Source organism: Colletotrichum acutatum (assembly GCF_030867785.1).
Source record: "Colletotrichum acutatum strain CBS 112980 chromosome Unknown BDZ83scaffold_55, whole genome shotgun sequence".
Taxonomy (NCBI): domain Eukaryota; kingdom Fungi; phylum Ascomycota; class Sordariomycetes; order Glomerellales; family Glomerellaceae; genus Colletotrichum; species Colletotrichum acutatum.
The window spans coordinates 171,578-189,603 of NW_026849049.1; the positions used below are offsets into that span (position 1 = coordinate 171,578).

General features: G+C 53.8%; 7 protein-coding genes and 1 non-coding gene across 8 annotated transcripts; 1 reads left to right on the plus strand and 7 right to left on the minus strand.

The window, feature by feature from the left end:
• Positions 1–160: 160 nt before the first annotated feature.
• Positions 161–727, minus strand: BDZ83DRAFT_579137 (uncharacterized protein; the record flags this gene model as incomplete). Its single annotated transcript, XM_060505206.1, has 2 exons — positions 161–513; positions 610–727. 2 exons carry the CDS (start codon positions 725–727, stop codon positions 161–163), a joined length of 471 nt encoding a protein of 156 aa, XP_060364253.1.
• A 786-nt stretch (positions 728–1,513) lies between these two features.
• Positions 1,514–4,905, minus strand: BDZ83DRAFT_623860 (uncharacterized protein). Its single transcript, XM_060508413.1, has 3 exons — positions 4,581–4,905; positions 4,131–4,516; positions 1,514–4,036 (listed from the first exon to the last, which is right to left on the minus strand). Exons 1-3 carry the CDS (start codon positions 4,635–4,637, stop codon positions 1,834–1,836), a joined length of 2,646 nt encoding a protein of 881 aa, XP_060364254.1. The 5' UTR covers positions 4,638–4,905; the 3' UTR covers positions 1,514–1,833.
• Positions 4,906–5,912: 1,007 nt separating this feature from the next.
• Positions 5,913–6,758, minus strand: BDZ83DRAFT_579153 (metalloprotease MEP1; the record flags this gene model as incomplete). Its single annotated transcript, XM_060505209.1, has 2 exons — positions 5,913–6,476; positions 6,534–6,758. 2 exons carry the CDS (start codon positions 6,756–6,758, stop codon positions 5,913–5,915), a joined length of 789 nt encoding a protein of 262 aa, XP_060364255.1.
• A 951-nt stretch (positions 6,759–7,709) lies between these two features.
• Positions 7,710–8,633, minus strand: BDZ83DRAFT_360417 (uncharacterized protein). Its single transcript, XM_060502575.1, has 3 exons — positions 8,433–8,633; positions 8,206–8,232; positions 7,710–8,120 (listed from the first exon to the last, which is right to left on the minus strand). The coding sequence occupies exons 2-3, from the start codon at positions 8,212–8,214 to the stop codon at positions 7,731–7,733; spliced, it is 399 nt and encodes a 132-aa protein (XP_060364256.1). The 5' UTR covers positions 8,215–8,232; positions 8,433–8,633; the 3' UTR covers positions 7,710–7,730.
• Positions 8,634–8,853: 220 nt separating this feature from the next.
• On the minus strand, positions 8,854–10,701 carry BDZ83DRAFT_720136 (platelet-activating factor acetylhydrolase; the record flags this gene model as incomplete). Its single annotated transcript, XM_060512248.1, has 2 exons — positions 8,854–10,297; positions 10,370–10,701. The coding sequence occupies 2 exons, from the start codon at positions 10,699–10,701 to the stop codon at positions 8,854–8,856; spliced, it is 1,776 nt and encodes a 591-aa protein (XP_060364257.1).
• Positions 10,702–13,095: 2,394 nt separating this feature from the next.
• On the plus strand, positions 13,096–13,194 carry BDZ83DRAFT_t159. Its single transcript has one exon. It is a non-coding gene; the product is annotated as a tRNA-Leu (tRNA).
• A 14-nt stretch (positions 13,195–13,208) lies between these two features.
• On the minus strand, positions 13,209–14,971 carry BDZ83DRAFT_700815 (NADP-dependent oxidoreductase domain-containing protein; the record flags this gene model as incomplete). The annotated part of the gene is made up of 2 exons (XM_060511435.1): positions 13,209–14,758; positions 14,823–14,971. The coding sequence occupies 2 exons, from the start codon at positions 14,969–14,971 to the stop codon at positions 13,348–13,350; spliced, it is 1,560 nt and encodes a 519-aa protein (XP_060364258.1). The 3' UTR covers positions 13,209–13,347.
• A 314-nt stretch (positions 14,972–15,285) lies between these two features.
• Positions 15,286–17,339, minus strand: BDZ83DRAFT_579230 (uncharacterized protein; the record flags this gene model as incomplete). Its single annotated transcript, XM_060505215.1, has 3 exons — positions 15,286–15,366; positions 15,429–15,478; positions 15,551–17,339. The coding sequence occupies 3 exons, from the start codon at positions 17,337–17,339 to the stop codon at positions 15,286–15,288; spliced, it is 1,920 nt and encodes a 639-aa protein (XP_060364259.1).
• Between the last annotated feature and the right edge of the window lie 687 nt (positions 17,340–18,026).

An 18,026-nucleotide genomic window follows, 5' to 3' on the forward strand; every position in this document is an offset into this window, starting at 1 on the left:
AAGACTAATCGACAAAATTCCGTTGCAATCTAACGCCAGTTATCCAAAGACAGCATCAAAACGCTGAGTTCCCCCATTCAAGCGCCAGCATTAGAGGTTGCCAACAAAGTGCAAGCTCATCGCATCCTTGCAGAGTCGATGTTTGTTGGTGATGAGGTATTTACTTCTGCTCGGGCTTGGTCTTGCCAGCGCCGCCGCCAAACAGGCCACCGACGAAGCCACCAGCGCCCTTGACGCCCTCAGTGGTCTTGCCGGCAACAGTCTTGCTGCCCTCGGCCACACCACTGCCCGCCTGGTTCAGCGCACCGGAGCCGGGGACAGCGGTGGGCACGTAGCCGCCCTCGTCATCCTTGCCTTGGCGCTCGGCGCGGTTGACGCCCTCCTTGGACACCATATCGCCGACGGGCTGGAGAAGACCGCCCTGGCCGACCTGGCCGGCAGCGAGGTTATGCACGCCGTCTTGGAGAGTGTCAACTTGCTCGACGCCGGTGACCTTGCTCTTATCGAGGGTATCTGAACACGAGGACGTTAGTACGGTTTCTCAACGGCTACTCGCTAGCCCAGGGACTAGTGTGATGGTAGAGGTTCGTGAAGGCGTTGGTGGCTTACCTTTAGTCGTGTAACTGGCCTTGTTGTCCTTGGTGAACCATCTCAGGTAGACGTCCTCGAGCCATGGAACCCACTTCTCGTACTGGGTGTTGTATGTTTGCTTTGCCCACTCTGCCATGATGAATGATCTTGATAAAGAGTATTACGAGGTGTGATAATATCGGTTGTGGAGATGATGGAAAGTACAGTCAAGTATGCAATAAGATCAACGAGATGAACACCATAAATGGACGGGAAACACGGCGTGGACCATCGGCCTGATATACGTTCACCCAAAAGGCCCAGCCCAGCCCAAGCACCAGCACCAGCAGCACCTTTCTCACACACTTTCATCATCAGAGTCGTCACTCGCTCATCCCTTCTCATACTTTACTGCGCATGTGCGTACGTGTGGCTGAAGATGCCCATGGATACGTCATACGGGTCCGTGATGGAGGCGTCGAGGCGCGATGCCATAGGCTGCCGTGGTCCGTCGTGCTGTCAGACAGCCGGGGAGGACCCCCGTCGAGGACCCCTGCGCAGCGGCATCATCAAGCGCAATGACAAAATCCTGGATGTTGGCAGCCACATCAAAAGTTGTGTGAAAGATGCGCCACGCGGGGGGACGCCTCTTGGCTAGCTTTAACCACTCAGCGCAAGCGAGCTGCTCTCTTGTTGGCTTTGGGTTTCAGATTACGCCTTGGGGAGTGAGTGGTGGGAAAATGCCTCTCTGGCAGAGCTAGAGTCATCTCCTCACACCTTTCAAGCTGGTTGGTTTCGCGATGGAGCACGTGGGGAGAGACTCCAGCGGGAGGGAGATGGTGGGATGGGACGTGGTATCCAAGCGGGCGAAAAGAAATAAAGATAATGGAGAAGACTGGCCCAGATCGAGATTGCGGGTTGCGACGTCATCCCACCGCTATGTGGGGCCACCTCCGATGAAAGTGGAGACAGCGCGCCGGGCTGCAACGGCATGGTGGGGCCCGGCGTTCTCCGGGCCATGATGGTCTTTCAATATCACGATGCGGCACCGCTAGGAATGCATTACGCCTCTATCAGCTCGCATTTGAAGCCATTATATATAGGTTTAATACACATTATGGAGCTTTTATCCAAGAATCTTCGAGTATATGACTGTAGACAGATATGTAACTTCAAACTCCCCTGGTTCGATGCGCCGCATCGTTTGGAGGAGTTTTTAGCTCTTAACCCGGAAAGGAGACCTCATCATCCTTTGCAGATACATCATGTATTGAACTGGTCCAAGCTCATTTGCGACCTCGTCTGCCTGGTGTTGGCCTCGAGGCTCGTAAGTGCACCTGACATGGAAATGTCCGATGGCAACTCACAAACTTCCATATGTGCCGTTATATCTAATCTGTCCTGAGCCTGTGGTACATAAAAGTGTACTCTTTGAGGTGTAGCTGAGACAGGCGACGGCAGATAGTGTCCAAGCTCCGGGGTGGGACTAGTAATCCCCAGCTCCGATACAGCATTGCCGTTAAGTTCTGGGAATCCTGGTCCGGCAGGCATACGCCGGGGTTCCGCTGCTACTACAACGCGATGATAGGAACTTGCCTGCCTCAGAACGGTTTGACCAGTACGAAACCATTTTGCGGGAGTAAACCACTCGCCTACAGTTAGACTTCGCCCCGGAACTCGAGTAGCAGATCGTCTCTGGAGCTTGGCAGGCCGGGTTCTCTCATCGAGTACACCGTCGGATTGAGGTATCCGCCACCCTCTTATCCATTTCCACCTTTCTATATGTCTTGCCACTGGAAGTGTTGTAGGATGATCCGTTTCGATCACACTCCACGTCTCTTGGTTCGAACGTAGAGGCTGTCTGGTATCTCGGGTGCTTTGTCGGCGAGAATCACAAGGCAGGGAGAGCTCGGAAACGGTGCCAAACCCAGGTTCTGCCCTAGCTATTGACCTGTTCAACCCCATGGCACTGAATGAACGAGCGATTCTACCACGTACAGGAGAACTCTCAGGTGAGGTATTAGGTGAAGATGCTGTTGTTGCAGGACTCGTCAGGATCGTTTCCGTCGGCGAGCTCTCTTCGACTGTGTGGCCTTCGATGGTGCACGATCTCGAACGTGCGACTACTATCTTGCTCGTATCAACTTCGAGGCGCCGGTGGTTCGCCATGTTAAGTCGTAGATTCGAGGGTAGATGGTTGATGGTCCCCCAGCCATCCCATCGGACTTGTGACACCTCCTGTTCAGATGGTGAGCTTGTGGTGGCATCCTGCTCACTGGGCTGTCCTATCGGGGAGTCTGGTAAAACCACACAAGCCGGGTCGAGGGTATACGGACCCAGAGCCGCAGTGAGAAAGTCTGAGTGATTTTGAAGGAATTCCGCAACATTGGCCGGATGCTGGTATTTGAATCCCGGCGAGAGCCTGCGTCGAAAGACTTCTGCGCTGAGGTAGTCGCTAGTCATATCATACGTCGTAGCCAATAGCCCCAAACTGTTGTTCAAATCTTGCATGATGACGTCCGTCTTGCGTAGCTTGGATAATCGTGCATGTCCCCTGAGTGCTTGCTTGCATGTATCGAGAGCTATGTCAAAGGAGTACTCAGACAAGTACGCAAGTGCAAGAGCATGCAATAAGTTACACACCACACTGTCTCTGCTGGACTTGGAAGAAGCCAAGCCCGTTACGACAGGTTCAGCCAACTTCCAGTTGCCTTGGAAAAAGTAACAAATGGCAAGCTGAACCTTGAGGCTGCGCATCGAGATGTAACTGCTCTGGCAGTACTCTCCGTTGTCTGCGGTAGCTTTCTCGCATCGTGCGAGAGCCTTTTCCAACAGGTCGCCAGCTTTGGTGAAGTCGCGAGCCTTGATGCTCTCAATCGCAATCTGGCGAATGCAGAGAATATATTCCCTACTGAACGCAGCTTCGTCATCAGCATCATCATCTTCTTCTTCTGCTTTGTCGTCTCCACCAGCAACAACTTCCAGACTTTTTAGATCATCGTCGTCACCCGGAGCTGGAGGATTACTTTTGACTGCCGAGAAACAAGTTTCTGGAGGTGACTGGCTGTGGAAAGAAGTATTCACTTGCGGAAGCAGTTGCGGAGTCATGGATCCGTTTCGAGTTTGACCTTCGATGATGAACCGCTCTATTCTTTCCCGCCTGAACGACGAAAGATGCCCCGGCCCACTGAAGCCGGCGGACGATGAGGGTTTCCAGGTTCTCTCGCTGCGATCTCCTCGGGACGTGCCGGCAGACGAGCTCGCAGTAGAGTAAAAGCCATCCGCCGCCTTCGCGAGAGCTTTCAGATTTCTAGAGAGTCTTGCATCGGATAGGCGACTAAAGCTGTGCGTAAACACTTCGGATGGCTTTGCCGATATTTCATGAGCTCGGTCGATAGACTGTCTCAATCTGAATAATTCGTCCATGATCAAAGTGTGGGACATTTTACTCTTGAGAGAAAGCGACCTATGACTTGACGCATTAGTTGACCAGCTTCAACACAAGGCGACTCTTGATGAGTTTCGGGGACATAAATCAACAGATAATCAGTAATACTGACACAGTGATGGTGTGAAATATCGTCTGCAGAGCTCCGTTTGACTTGTGAATCTTCTCTTGGAATGCCACTAGTTCATTGCCATGGATTGAGAGATCGAACATGGCCTTAATCTTCCATCCAAGAGCTCGAGAGCCTGCCGCCTTCTTGACCTTCTCGATGAGCATCTTCAAGTCATTCAGAGTAGCCTGGCAGTCTGCAAGCGCGATGTCGCTTTGTTGCAACAAGTCTTCTTCAACCTTTGCAAGGTCGTAGGATCGGCAATCTTTCAAGGCTCCTTCCACTGCTTCCAGCAGGTTCGTCAGATTCTTCAGCTCCTCGCAGAGCCTAGTGACCCTGGCATCCACCGTCTTCAGACCATGAATGAAGCCATGCAAGGACTTCGTGAGCTACGATGTTCGAAACCCACCTCATTAGCCTACGTTTTGATTTTGGACTTCAGAATCCACTCACGATACCCGATGCCTCGATCAGGGTGATGATTGAAGCTGTGACAGACAGCGGATCCATGTTTACGTTGCGAAAATTACTGACAGACGCAATTTGGCTTGGTGAACCTGTCACTGAGAGCAAAAGAAGCAAGAATCCATATCCAGGAAGGATTTACGCTCAGTATATTGCACAGAAACATGGACCTCTTTCATCGTGCGACTCTGGAAACGGGGAGTATGCCTTCGACTCTGCCTGAACGCCCTAAGAGGGAGAGTCGTCCGGGGAAATGCAAGAGCCGAAAAGCATGCAGCCCGCGTTGAAATACCTCCCATGCACGGTGAATGACTCAAATGTCAGTTGTGAAGTATTTCAAAATTTCAAGGCAGAAACGAAAGGATCTTTGGAAAGGCAATCGGATGCCTCAAACCACACAACCAATGATCTCTGGTGCAGGCGCCACATAGGGCGACATAAGGCTAGAAGTGGCGCATCCGACTCTCGCTGCGTGCTTACTTTGTGTACACGGCCAAGAGTCTTCGGTGTGACGGACGCCGCAAGCCGGCATTCTGACCTGCTGAAGTTACGAGAGCTCCCCCAGGTCGCAACCCAGAGGTATCCCTCGTCCCCTGGGTGTTGCTATCGTTGTGTCGCATCAGGGCTGAACAAGAGGTTGCGAGCGTATCTTTAGTACTTATAAACCTGCAAGTCTACAAGCACTGCGCATGAGCTTCGTCCTACTTATTACACTTGCCAGCCTCAAAAATTTCGAAGGATTCTCTTTACACGAAAGCTGCCGTAACTGTGCATCAAAATGGAGGTCACGCCGACCCGGCGAGGCCGACGATGCTGTCAGGCCCGAATAAGCCCCCATTCCATCCGCCTTTCTCTGCCTAGCTAGATTCGCGGAGGAGATCCTTGGCAAAGCATTTTCTTACCGAAGTTCGATGAAGACATTCCCATAACGTTCTTACGTCTGCCCGCGGCAACATAGAATCCAAGTTACACCGAGACCAGCTAATGATGGCTCGGAAGACGGCGTTGCCGGTTTGAGAGACAGGTAGAGTTGTACAATCCGGGCACCGAACTTAGTCGCTTGATTAACGCACCGATACTCATGACTTCATTATTCTAGGGTAGGATCATTAAGCTAGTGATGGAGAAACCCGAACAATGACAGGAAACAGCAGCATTTCGCCATCATACCACCAAGTTCTAACCCTGCCATCTTCTATACACATCGAACTGCTGATGCATGCGCTCTTCCTGCCCAGGAGTGAACTCAGTCGTGCTAGATCATCAGTCAGTAACTTCATCTCCAAGTGTAAAGCTTCAAGGCGTAGCCTGCATATTCACTTACCAAGTGTCATCCGAGTAATCCATAAAGTTGTGAATAGGATCCAAGCCAGGCGAATCAGGGCAAGAGTCCCTCCCAACAGGACACCCAGAGCTCCCGCCAGCTTGCGCAGGCGTATCCGCGACTTGATCATTGATACCCTCACAGAATCGACCATGAAACGTGTGAAGCAACCCAAACCAGTGCCCGACTTCATGGACAGCGACATGGCCCTTCCGCGGGGTCGTATCGTTGCCGCTGCGAGGCGTCATACCGGGCATAGAATCGCCATTGACCCAGCACCCATCGGTATAAAACTGCTGGCTGCCCTCCTGTACGACGCCCGCGAGCGCGCACTGCCCGCCGAGGCTGGCGCCCAGGTCCGAGAAGAAGTAGACGTTGAGCGCGTCGTAGCCTCCACGGCGCGTGGCGGTGCGCCAGGCTACGTAGCCTTCGAAGTCGGGGATGCCGATGCCGGATTCCTCGTAGAAGCCCTTGCCGAGGACGTCGTCTACGATGCGCGAGACATTGACGAGGTTCAACTCGAAGCCGTGCTTGAGGTAGGTTGAGTGCAAGACCTCGAACTATTGGGGATTCTCTGTCAGTATTTGCATCCGGCGAGAGGCATCGCCAAGTAGTACCTGGGCATCGATGACTGCGTCGGTGATTCTGTCCTTGTTGGCCACGGTGCTGGTGACGTGAAAGTACACGTCGACCGGCTTGGACTCTTGACGCTTGACGTAGGCCGGGAGCGCAATGGTCGGCGTCTCGACGGCGACCAAGTCGTCATTGAAGCACCGGAGCGATCCGAGAACCGACGATACTCCAAACGAAAGCAGCAGCGCTGCGGCGGCACGCGACATCATCGTATCAGAAGTTCGGTCGAGATGGGCGATCTACTTCATGCAAAAGAGCCACACCTCAAGGAGACCTCCCCAGACCCGTCATGGCTGGCTACCTACCTTGTCTATTTATACATAAGGTGTTCCCAGAAAAAAAAGGGAAATAACGGCAACGGAGCCAAGAGACGATGTTCAGCACTTCACAAGTCCCCATCGTAGGAACACGAGGCCTTGGAAGCTTGGCGGACAAGCTTAAATCGCGAGACCTCCACCGCCAGGGCAACGTTGGGATCCCCAGGACAGCAAGGATCTCCAGCGAACTGCCGAAATGAGCAACGTCGCCCGAGTCAACGCGCATGAGGACCGCACCCGCTCTCGTATTGCTCATCGTGCGATGCAGTTGAGCTTCGGGATGTGACGCTCGTCAACCCAGGGACGAATGAGTTGAAAAAAGATGTTGAATCTCTAGCATATGTGCACACTAACGTGGCCTCTAAAGTCTCCTCAAAGGTTTCCGGGTGCCGTCGTTCGTTCACTGAACCAATGCTGAGGTAGGTGTAGCGTGTGAACACGGCAATCAGAGATATCGTCACTTTACAAACTCAATTCCATTCTGAATTTAGGTATTGAGCTTGGCCAAGAATATCTCTCGAGCTTCCTGTTTGGATCTCGCCTTACCGCTTCTACCGTGCCGCGTTCGCATAAGACATCCCAGTCGCCAAGACATCAACTCCCATGAACCATGAGGCGCAATCAAAGAACATCAACAACTCAAAAGTCCCAGTACTCCTTACGGATATACTCTGTAAAGACCGGCCAATCCAGATTCTGGATTACTGTGAAGGACACCGAAGAGGGGCACAGTGTCGACCCCCGGAGCCCATTCCGGCTGTATCTTGTCATGCACCACAGACTCAGAATGCTGTACACGAGCGGAAGCGTGCTTCACAATGACAATTGATTATGAATATATGAAGCCCCGACTAACAACACATCTCAAAGCTTCGACTTTTCAACCCTCTGCCCATCGGCCCTCCCTGGCGCCGGATCCTTCTTCGTAACCTCGGCCTTGAGACTAACAGGATCCCCCAACTGCGATGGGTTCCCGCTCTCAAGGTCCTCCCTGGCGACGTCTTTTAACCGTCTCTTGTCATAGTCCTGCACGGGGGACCCGTCCGAGTTCTTGGCGCCTGCTGGGCCATCGGACTGAGTACCGGCGGTGGAAGAGGATTTGGATTTCGAGTCCGCTGCCGCGCCGAGATCCCCTTCCGTCGGCGAGAGCTTGGAGACTTCGGCTTTGAGGGAGACGGGGTCGCCCAGTTGCGAAGGGTTGGAGGAGTTCGCCTTTGCGGCGACGTGTTTGAGGCGTTCGGGTTGTTTTTGCTGCTGGTTGAGGTGGTGTTAGTTTGTACCTTGAAGCGCAGATCAAGTGCAAGTTGGATAAGAATGTGTTTGAGAGTGAGCGACTTACGGGTGCCATTATGTCTAATTCTGAAGTCTAATTGTTTCTATCGTTAAAGATACCCCGAACCACAGTATTGGAAGGAAGACAGGTCCATTTTAAACTGCTGTCTTGGCCGTTGCAGAGTGATACAATGCCAGCCATGGCGTCGCGCGGTCCTTGACGCCTTCGTCTTTGATGACGTGTATGACTTACAAGCCGAGGGCCACAGCGTGAGCAAAACCACACCTACTCACCTACGCGGATGGTCCCGTCATAACCTCATCGGATCTTCCAATTGCGGAGAAACGATCTAAGCTTGTTAGTAGATGGGATCTGGAGGCATGTGAAGACGAGCTAACGCGTTGGGCGTCTATCCTTACTGTAGTAGACTTACAGATTTCCCCATGCCATTCCATGTGCTTCGCGACAGACGTGCGATTCCACTTTCCTGAATTTACATCTTCAAATGGAAAGATTTATATACTATTCTAATCGTGGTATCTGCGGGTGCTCTTCAAGACGCACTGAATGCTAATTACGCTAATTGCCTAGAAATACATACAACAATAATACTCTCGTGATGCATTTAACCATTGCACCCCGTCTGATTTATATAACCCAACCCCATACCGAGTTCTCCTGCTCCCTAGTCATCGCTCACAAGCGCCAACGAAGTCATGACCTAGCCGCAATCTGCGCCGCGCTCGCAACAGCCTGAAGCGGCTCCAACTCATCCTCCATATCGCGATCCGTCTGCTCCACCCCCGCAACCTGCGCATTCACACCCGACCCGCTACCGCCACCACTCGTCGTCGCCGTCGCAGTAGCTGTCGTCGAACCGTCCGCCGGCGGTGGCGCCTCCTCTTCTTCTTCGTCAGGCTGCCCCATGCCAATAACGTCGATCCAATTCCAGTACTGCACTTTCCCCTCGCACCGCTCAAAGATGACTTTATCATCCATAACGCCATCGTCAGGCCCGTTATCACCGTCCTCATCGGTAGAGATACCCAGCTTCCCGGAACCCGTGCCGTCGACGAGGTCACCTATCCACGTCCGCGCCACGGGGACGCCGTTGGCGCGCATGAGCTGCAGCTGCGCGCGCAGGTTCAGGCGAAGGGCGCGCTCCGGCTCCTCCGAGTTGAAAATCTTTTTGGTGAGCCAGGGGAAGAGGATACCAAAATCGGATTGTGATAGATGCGCCGACGAGCGGACGTAGAAGAAGTTTGGCTCGGGGAGGCTGACGCCGCTGCGGCGGAAGACTTGTGGCGTGATCACCGACGCCGAGGGTTCCGGGGAGAGGACGCGGGCGGTGACGTGGAGGTGGTCTGTCCATTTGTAGAATGCATCGGACTCGACGGCGAGGATGGCGTTGCCACCCGGCGCGGTGGACGTGTTTGCGTAGGCTGGGAGGGGCAGATTGAAGAGGTCTGCGGAGCCCGGGGCGAGGAGCGGGAAGCACCACATGTCGAGCAGCATTGTGACATTCTTTGGTGTGATTTGTCTGCACAGCGCCGAGTCTGGACGCGGTGTGAACAAGGGTTTCTGGACGTGTGCGAGGGCGGACGATTCGGCGTAGTAGGTCGTCTTGAGGAGCTGGACGATGGAGGCGGAGCCGAAGCTGTGGCCTCCGAAGATGATGCAGCCCGGCTCATGAACGTGGAGCTTGTTTTTGAACTGGGTCAAGCTGGGCGTGGACTTGTTGAGGTTGGACATTGCGAGGCCGAGGTCCATGTTGAGGGTGACCATATGGATCATGCCGAGCTCCCAGAGGCGGATGCGTAGCTGGTCTTCGCGGGCTTCGTAAATTTCAGGACGGGCGTCGTGGTCTATGCGGACGTAGGGAATCACGCGGCGGGTGTCGCGCATGAAGTACTGGTCTTGTTTGCCGGGGATGCGGACAAAGGACGCCACAGCGCTGCCGTCGCGGTGTTCGGGGCAGATGACGACGATGCCGTGGGAGGCGAGGGAGCCTGCCAGATGGGAATATGTGTTTCGGTTGCCGCCCAGGCCGTGGGAGAAGATCAATGTTGGCCATCGTCGGTTCGGGGTGTCTGGATCGAGGATCTCGGCGTTCTTGTGGACGGGGATGGTGGTGTAGTGGAGGTGTCGCGGGAGGAATCTGTAGATTCACATTAGTATGGCATCTTTTGCGCAGCTACCAGAGGAGCGTTCGAGGAAGAGGGGCACATACGAGACAATGTCGGCGAGCATGGGCCGGATGCCAATGAACTGGGTGTAAGCAGAGACATGTTGCCGTTGGGGCGAGGGAAGCCAGTTGATGCGCTTGCCGTCGGACTCGGGGACCGCGGGGTAGAAGACGCGGCACTGGACGGTGTGGATGTCTGTTGCGCTGTAGGGGGTCGGACTGGGCGACTCCAACTCGGAGACGGGGATCTCAATGTCGACGGTGCCGACCTTGTGCGGGCCGGTATAGTCGGGGAAGGACGGCACGGGGCTCATGCGGGAGAAGAAGGACGCGACCTTTTCGGCTGCCGTCGGGGGCGCTTGCGCGGCAGGCGACATGGCTGCTGTGGTGTCGTCTTTCTGTGTTTCTGGTTATTACTTTTCGAGTTGCGACTGTCGCTATGGTGATTGCTTTGCGCTGTGTTGTGTTGCGGTGCGTTGTGTTGCACTCTGCGCGTTAAGCTGTCGGTCTGGGGTGTGGGCGAACACAAGGGATAAATCGAAGCGTAAGCCGACGTTGGGAGGAATTAGGACGCAGGGAAGGAGAAAAAAAAAACACGGGATCGAGTCCGGGGGTATTCGTAATTAGGTAAAGAGCCAAGGTATCGTATGTATGGGATTGCGCCGGCGGGGTGAGTGGTTCGTTCAAGGATTGAAAGAGAAGAGAGTTTCACGTTGAGTCCGAAAAAGTTGTTGCTGGTCCTGTGTTCCTGTGTTGCTGTGTGCCCTCTTGCAAGCTCTTACAAGCTTTTTGCGGTCAGATATGCGTGTGTCGCGATGGTGTTTTAAACCAATGTTTCCGTCGATGCAAGTTGGTCCCGTCTTTCAATGCGGTGATCAATGCAAGCCGTCGTCAGCTGAGGCGCTCAGATGTATCCGTCTAGACCGTTGACAACGTGTACGAATAGCAGGCCAATAGCAGGGGTATTATAATAGGGGTGGGAACCGGCGTCTTCTTTATGGATCGATCGAGATGGGATTGCTGTAGCCGTACTTCGTCGGAAACAGATGAAGCTTCGGCAATATCCGGCGGGAGCTTGTCTAGTTTCTATGCTGTACTGAGTTTTTGCAGCTAAGCAAGCTCTAGAGGATGTATCTGTAACGAGGCGACGAAGAAAAAAGTTGAAAGTTGTGGCCGTGACAGCTGAAGGATCAAAAGTCAAGCAAGGTGGGAGAGCGGGAGCAGGGCGAATTAGTCGACAGAAGCGCGGTGTCCCGATGGGATTTCGAAACCCGATGACAGTTAGCTCGGAGCAGTGTTCCCTGTTGGCAGCCAGCCTCACTCCAAAGTCAACAAGGTACTTGGTAAGCTGGTACTCCAAAACTTGTCTCTTGTTGATTTCAATGCCGTAATGTTCCTTGCAGAAAAGTTGGAAAAGTCATTTCAACTTCCATGGTAAGTGTGAGCCAACAAGTCAGACAGCGGACAGACCTCCTTTTGAACGTGAGAGACGGCACGAACACCCCCCTTCCCTTGAACCTCTAGGAAGAGGTTAGTGGAGAGAGAGGCAATTGGCAAAGACTCGGAAACGCTGTTTTCATCTTTCTGGAGCCAATCACGCACTTGGAATCGAGATGGTCTTGTGGCCATTTGCCCGAGGGGGAAACGTCATCCATCTAGTCGTACTTTAGTTAAGGTACATAGATACCACAGGTGTATTGAGTCGTGTGAGCTGGAGCTTTGTGCGCCAGAAATTTCTTGCCTCGGTCAGCCAAAACGGCTTAGCAGACAGAAATGAGGCGAAGCTGGAAAAAGCTCTGGCGTTGGTTCATCGCGCTGCTGCTCTGCGTGTACTGTGTAGTGTGTACTCTGTGGACGAAGCTTCTTCCCACTTGCGGCCATCCCGAGACCGAGATGATCAAGGCACGTAGGAACGAGTGGGACGTGAGCAACGGCGGTTCCGGTTTCTTTTCCCGCAGAGTCTATGTATCCGTCTAATGAAGAATATTTCTTGGCGGTGGTCTAGTTGCTATTCGCGATTGACGTGTTGTGGCGCGTGTGGTTCCTTTTGGGGCGGCGCATGAACGTTGGGTTCTTATTAATCTCGGTCAGGTATTACTCTTCGACTCTTAGGGGCGCATAGACTCGATGGATTCAAATGTCTCGTCGTTCAACAGTCGCCAACGTCTTATCGTTATCTCAATCGTGATCAGTTTGGGGTTCCCATTCCCAAAAAAAGATGCGACCACCTCAAGACTCCATCAAGGCGGGGAACAGGGAGGCTCCCTGGTGGTCGAGGTGCGTGATGGACGACCGAAGCAGCCCAGACTCTTTTTTGAAGACTTGGCTTGGAGACTTTCGTCTGCATCCATTACTTTTTCGAACCGGTGGTCCTTTCGATTATCGAATTGATTGGTGGTCCATCTAATTGAACAAAGTGAACTGTCAGTGACTGTGAAGGACGTGGAAAAAGAGAGAAAGCGAAGGTGACAGGGAACAAACGTCATCGTCGGTCCCTGCAGCCTCCGATCCTCCGACCCGCCCTCCTCGATGTACGTACTTAGGGCATTGGTCTCATTGGCTCCTCGCTTCGGTCCGGGTAAAGACCCACTCAGCCCCGTCGAAATTTTCTTTTTTTCGGCTTTTGCCCCGCCACGGCCAGCTGGCGGATTTTTCTCTTTACGCGGGCACTCAAGGTCCTGCGCACAAATGGGGACCACTCCAGACGCAGGAACGATTCTTGAATCCTGGCTCGCCATTCCCCAGCATGCAAGATCACCTGATCATCATACGGAAGGGTGGCCGAGTTGGTTATGGCGCCAGGTTAAGGTCAGCTTAACATCTGTTTCCTGGTGGGGCAACCCGCGCGAGTTCGAGTCTCGTCCCTTTCATTTTTCCATTTTTTGCCTTCTCTTATGCCTGCCTCAGTTATCTTTGACAGAAGGATTACTCCAGCCAGTAATCCCCGGTAGGTAAGGTGTGGTGATATGATCAACATCCAGAGGCAGAAGCTATGCATATGGCAAGATCTTGTAGGCCTTCTCTCAAACTGCTCCACGATCCTCTCCAATCACCAAGACAGACTTGCCACTGCCCACTTCTGCCTCAACCTCGATTTCAACAAGCACCTCATCCCCAATCAGCCCAGCCGTGATCGTAGTATTAGCCGGCCGAATCCCATGACACTTAAAAGCCCATCCGTGGGCCTCTGATACCCCTAAGACATCCTCTTCCCGCCGGAGCATAACCCTCGTCCGGACCACATCCGCCATGCATCCCCCCAGCCTCTGAAGACTTCTCTCAATGATATCCAGTGAAGCAACCGCCTGAGACCGGGCAGATGTCCCTCCAACCACCACAGCAAGTCCAGACCGGAGCTCAGGTGGCGGGTTCGTCGTCGTCCCAGACACCCGTATGACATTCTCAAACCTCACGGCGCGCGAGTACCCAGCAACAGGCTCCCATTTTCCACCTGACCGGAACTCAACTCTCTCCCCTCTAGCAATCGCCTTCTCCACCTTGTCCAGCTCGCCCTTCCCCCCAAGGTGGTGATGGCTCAAGTCACCCGAAGCCGTCAAGAACGGCGGCCTCCTGTACTCGTCACCGCAATCCCCCGGTATATCCTCCAACCCTTCCTGCGCAGCCTCAATCTTTCTCCTGTCTTCTTCATCCAGCGAGAACCCAAACGCCGCGAGGTTCGCCTCAGCGTACTTCCCACTCTCGGAAGTCAACCGCGCCCCGACGATGACGGCTTTGACGACAGGTATATCAAGTACCCACCTCACCGCCACCGCCGCAACAGAGACGCTGTGCCTCTTCGCAACATCGGCGACGGCACTCAAAACTTGCTGAAAGGCGTCCCAGCCACCCGCGGCGCGTATGAAGCGAATGTACTTCCTCAGACACCAGTTCATTCCCTCCCCATCATCCGCAGGCTCCGGTTTCCCAACCCACTTCTCACTCAGAAATCCTCCAAGTAAAGTCCCATACGTCAACACGCCGACCTCGTGCCGGTCACACACCCCCGCCATCCGGCCCCTCGTCAGCCGGCGATCAATAACGGAGCACGAGACCTGGTTCGTGGCGATTTTGTAACCAGAGTGAAGAAGCAGCTCCAAGTGCGCCGCGTCGACGTTGGTGAGTCCTATGTGTGCAATCTTGCCGGCTTGTTGGAGGGTGCGCAGATGAGATAGGTTGTAGAGGTACGTGTCGTCGGTGTAATCCCAAACGTGGTACTGCATCAGCGCGATCTGTTTCTGGCCCATTCTTTTGAGGGCGAGGTCCACGGCTGCCTCTGCTGTCCTGAAGGATTTATCGCCGGTCTCGGCAGGACACCATTTAGTAAAGGCTGTGATGGAGGCGTGAGAGGGTGAGGTGTGATTGTGGTGGCCGATGACGAGCTCTGCGGGACCGTAGTGGTCTGCCATGTCGAAGCCATCCAGTCCAACTTGGATTCTGCCAGATGATGTCAGTAAGCTTCTCTACGAATATTTCTGATACTCGAGCAAGAATCTCGTACAATGGCTTCATCGCGTCTGCTGCTTCCGCGACGTTAATATCCTGGTCGTGCCCGCCGGCGAGCTGCCAGAGGCCGTTTAGGATGCGGGGTATCTCGATTGACCCCGCGATGGTCGTCCGCTCGACCTTTGGCAGCGCTTTTGCAGTCATTGTCTTTGATAATTCTGTAGTATGAACTAGCTAGGTAAATTGAAAAAAAAAAAAAAAAAGAATGTAGTGTGGTGAAAAGTTGACTTATTCGAATCAGTCTCAAGGTGAGGGGAAGTTGTTGCTTAACAATAAAGTCTGCCCAACTCTGGCCGCCAAGATGTTTTCATATCACATCTCAAATTCACGACTTTGAGTAAAATTTAATCAGCCGTTCTATTGATAATATCGCATACAGCATCATCGCAAATCCCGTATATTCTCATACTCTAGAAATCTTCTCCTTCGGTCATAAGCCACAAAACAAGAGCTGAGCATCATTTCAAGTAATTGCGAGTATATCTCTCCGGGAATTGTCCCATGATATCAGCCAACACCTGAACGGCCGTGTATCTGGACTACAAATAACAAAGTCAGCAAGGATCATATCGCCAGTGTTTCTCTATGAGTGAGGACTTACGCTGGTTCGGCATTGAGAAATGGCCATGCCAGCAAAGTAGAGATTCGAGTCTATTCAAACTTGAATTAGCATCGTGATCCTTAAACACCAACACACAAAAAGAAATGGTAGAAAAAACTCACGTCCAGAAAACGTCGTAAGCCCAGGAACCTCCCCCTCCTCATCTACCCCAAAAGCACTCACATTCACCAACTTTCCCGCCGTCTCCTCATCAACGAACCCGCTCCCCTTCCACCTGGCAGGCAAATCCACAACCTCATACCCAGTCGCCAACACCACCCCATCCGCCTCAACAACCCTCTCGTTCCCCGTCTCCCTATCCCTCACCACGACGCCCTCCTCCACGAACCCCACAGCATCGCCCCTCGCAATCTGAATCCGGCCCCCAAACACAAGATCAAACGTCCCCGGCTGGTCAACGTAGAACGAGCTGCCCCTTTCCTCAAACACCTTGGTCATCAAACACGTATCCCGCAAAACAGCGTACCCCAACCCCTCGAGCGCCAGACTCCTATCCTCTGCCCCCGCGATTGCCATCCCGATCGCCCCGCGTGCCATGTCCCGCATCATCCCGACCGGCAGTGACTCCTGCAAAAAATCCGCCGTGTCGACGGGGATGTCGCCTTGGTACCGCATCATAAGGATCGGCGACACCGTCGCGAAGTCGAGGAGCACCGTCGGGCTGCGCTGCAGGATCGTCACGCTCGTGACGTCCGGGTCTGAAGCGAGGTTGCCCGCGACGTCGTGCGCCGAGTTGCCTACCCCCACTATGAGGACGCGTTTGCCCTTGTAGTCTGCCGGGTTGCGGTACTCTGTCGTGTGCTGCACCGGTCCGGTGAAGAGCTCTCTGCCTTTCAGCTTCGGCACGCGGGGGTTATCGTTGCCGACGAGGAAGCCGTTGGCGAGGACGACATTCTTCGCCTTGAGCGTCATCTCCTCCCCCGTCTTCACGTCTCTTACTTGAACCGTCCAGATCTTCTCCGCCTCGCTCCAGGAGTTGCTCACAACCGCAACACCGCCAAAGAAAGGCAGCCCCAGCTCCTGTACCGCCGAGGAATAGTATCGTGTAAGATCCGTACCCTTGAGATATTTGGGATACCCCTCGGGTACCGGGAACCGCGGCAGCTGGATCATAAAGGCAGGGTGGTGGAGCGTGACGTTCTCGTACCGCTTCGTCGACCAGTTCCCGCCCGCCTGCGGCTCGGCGTCGAAGACGGCTACGTTGGCGCCCGCAGCGTCGAGCTGGATGGCGTTGGCGATGCCGGTGCAGCTTCCGCCTACGATGATGGCGTCCAGGACTGCGTTGCCGTCAAGGCGGGGGAGGCCTTGTGCATGGGGGTTGCCGCGCTGAGAGGCTTCGATGAGGGATGAGCTTGCTCGCGGGAGAGTGCCAAAGGGTCTCTCGTCGAGTTCGACTACGGCTGTTGTCAGAACGGAGATCTGCCAGCCTTTGTTATCTGGTTCGGGGATTAGTTTGGCGAGGCCGATGCATTTCGACGCCGGCGCCTCGGTGCGGAAACTGAAGGGCACGTCTAGCGTCGCGAACACGGGGCCCAGACGCGCCCATACAGCGTCCATATCCATGTCTTTGTACTTGTCACTTGAAAAGGCCAATGGACGACGTGTCTTGGAGAGAGTCTTCCATGCTGCGACGACATCATCCCGTGTATGGATCGTTCGCTTGTCAAAGGTGAGAGTCAAGTGGTCTCTCCAGAAGCACTTTTCGGCAAAGAGGTTTCCGAAGGCGTCCCAGTCGCCCTCGCGGATGGCGGAGGAGAAGCTGTCGAGGAAGGAAGCTGCTTCCTTTGCGGCGTTGATGTTCTCTTCGCCGTCGAGGGCAGGGACTGTGGGGATGTGGGAAGGGAGGGTGCGGACTGGGACGCGGGTTCGCTGCTTTGTCTTTGTCGTCATTGTTGCTAACGGGATTTTTGAGAGTTTGGGGATGTGTAAGTCTGGATGATGGATAGGTGGGTAGGTGTTCGAATGTGGTCGAGATTCATGTAAGTCTATCATCGGAATCTTCATGAGCGGGAGATGGAAGCCCCTTTTATCGTTTCCCAGCAAGACACAAGGTCTGAAGGACTATGTCTTTACAGCTGTCATACCATCCGAAGCTACCTGAGTGAGATTTCCATGATGAGGAAACGAGGGGCGTTGTGTTCGTCAGATTGGAAAACGAACAAAGCCTCAAGCGTTTGGTGGCTTTCTCTCACCCGTCGATCCTATCCAAGCGGAAATATCGGAGGTATCACAAGAATCTTACATGCAGAGACCCTGCAAATCATTAGCGTGGCGGGGAAATGGGGTTGGTGGTTCGAAGTTCCTACGGGTTGCCCGATTTGGAAATGGGGACGTATCATATTCGAGCTTGAGGTGCGGGAAGAGGTACTTCAGGTAAACTCAGGTGTGTAAGAGATGACTGCTGTTGGCATGGCCTAAGATGGATGCCGAGGACTCATGATGCACGATTGAGAAAAGAGTTCTAGGAGGTAAAGTCGTGAGGGAGAACCGTCTTGGAATACGAGTGCGGGTTAGCGCAAGCGGAGGAACGGTAACGCTGCAGAGGGGCCGATCCGGAGATACCCACGCGCCCCGCTC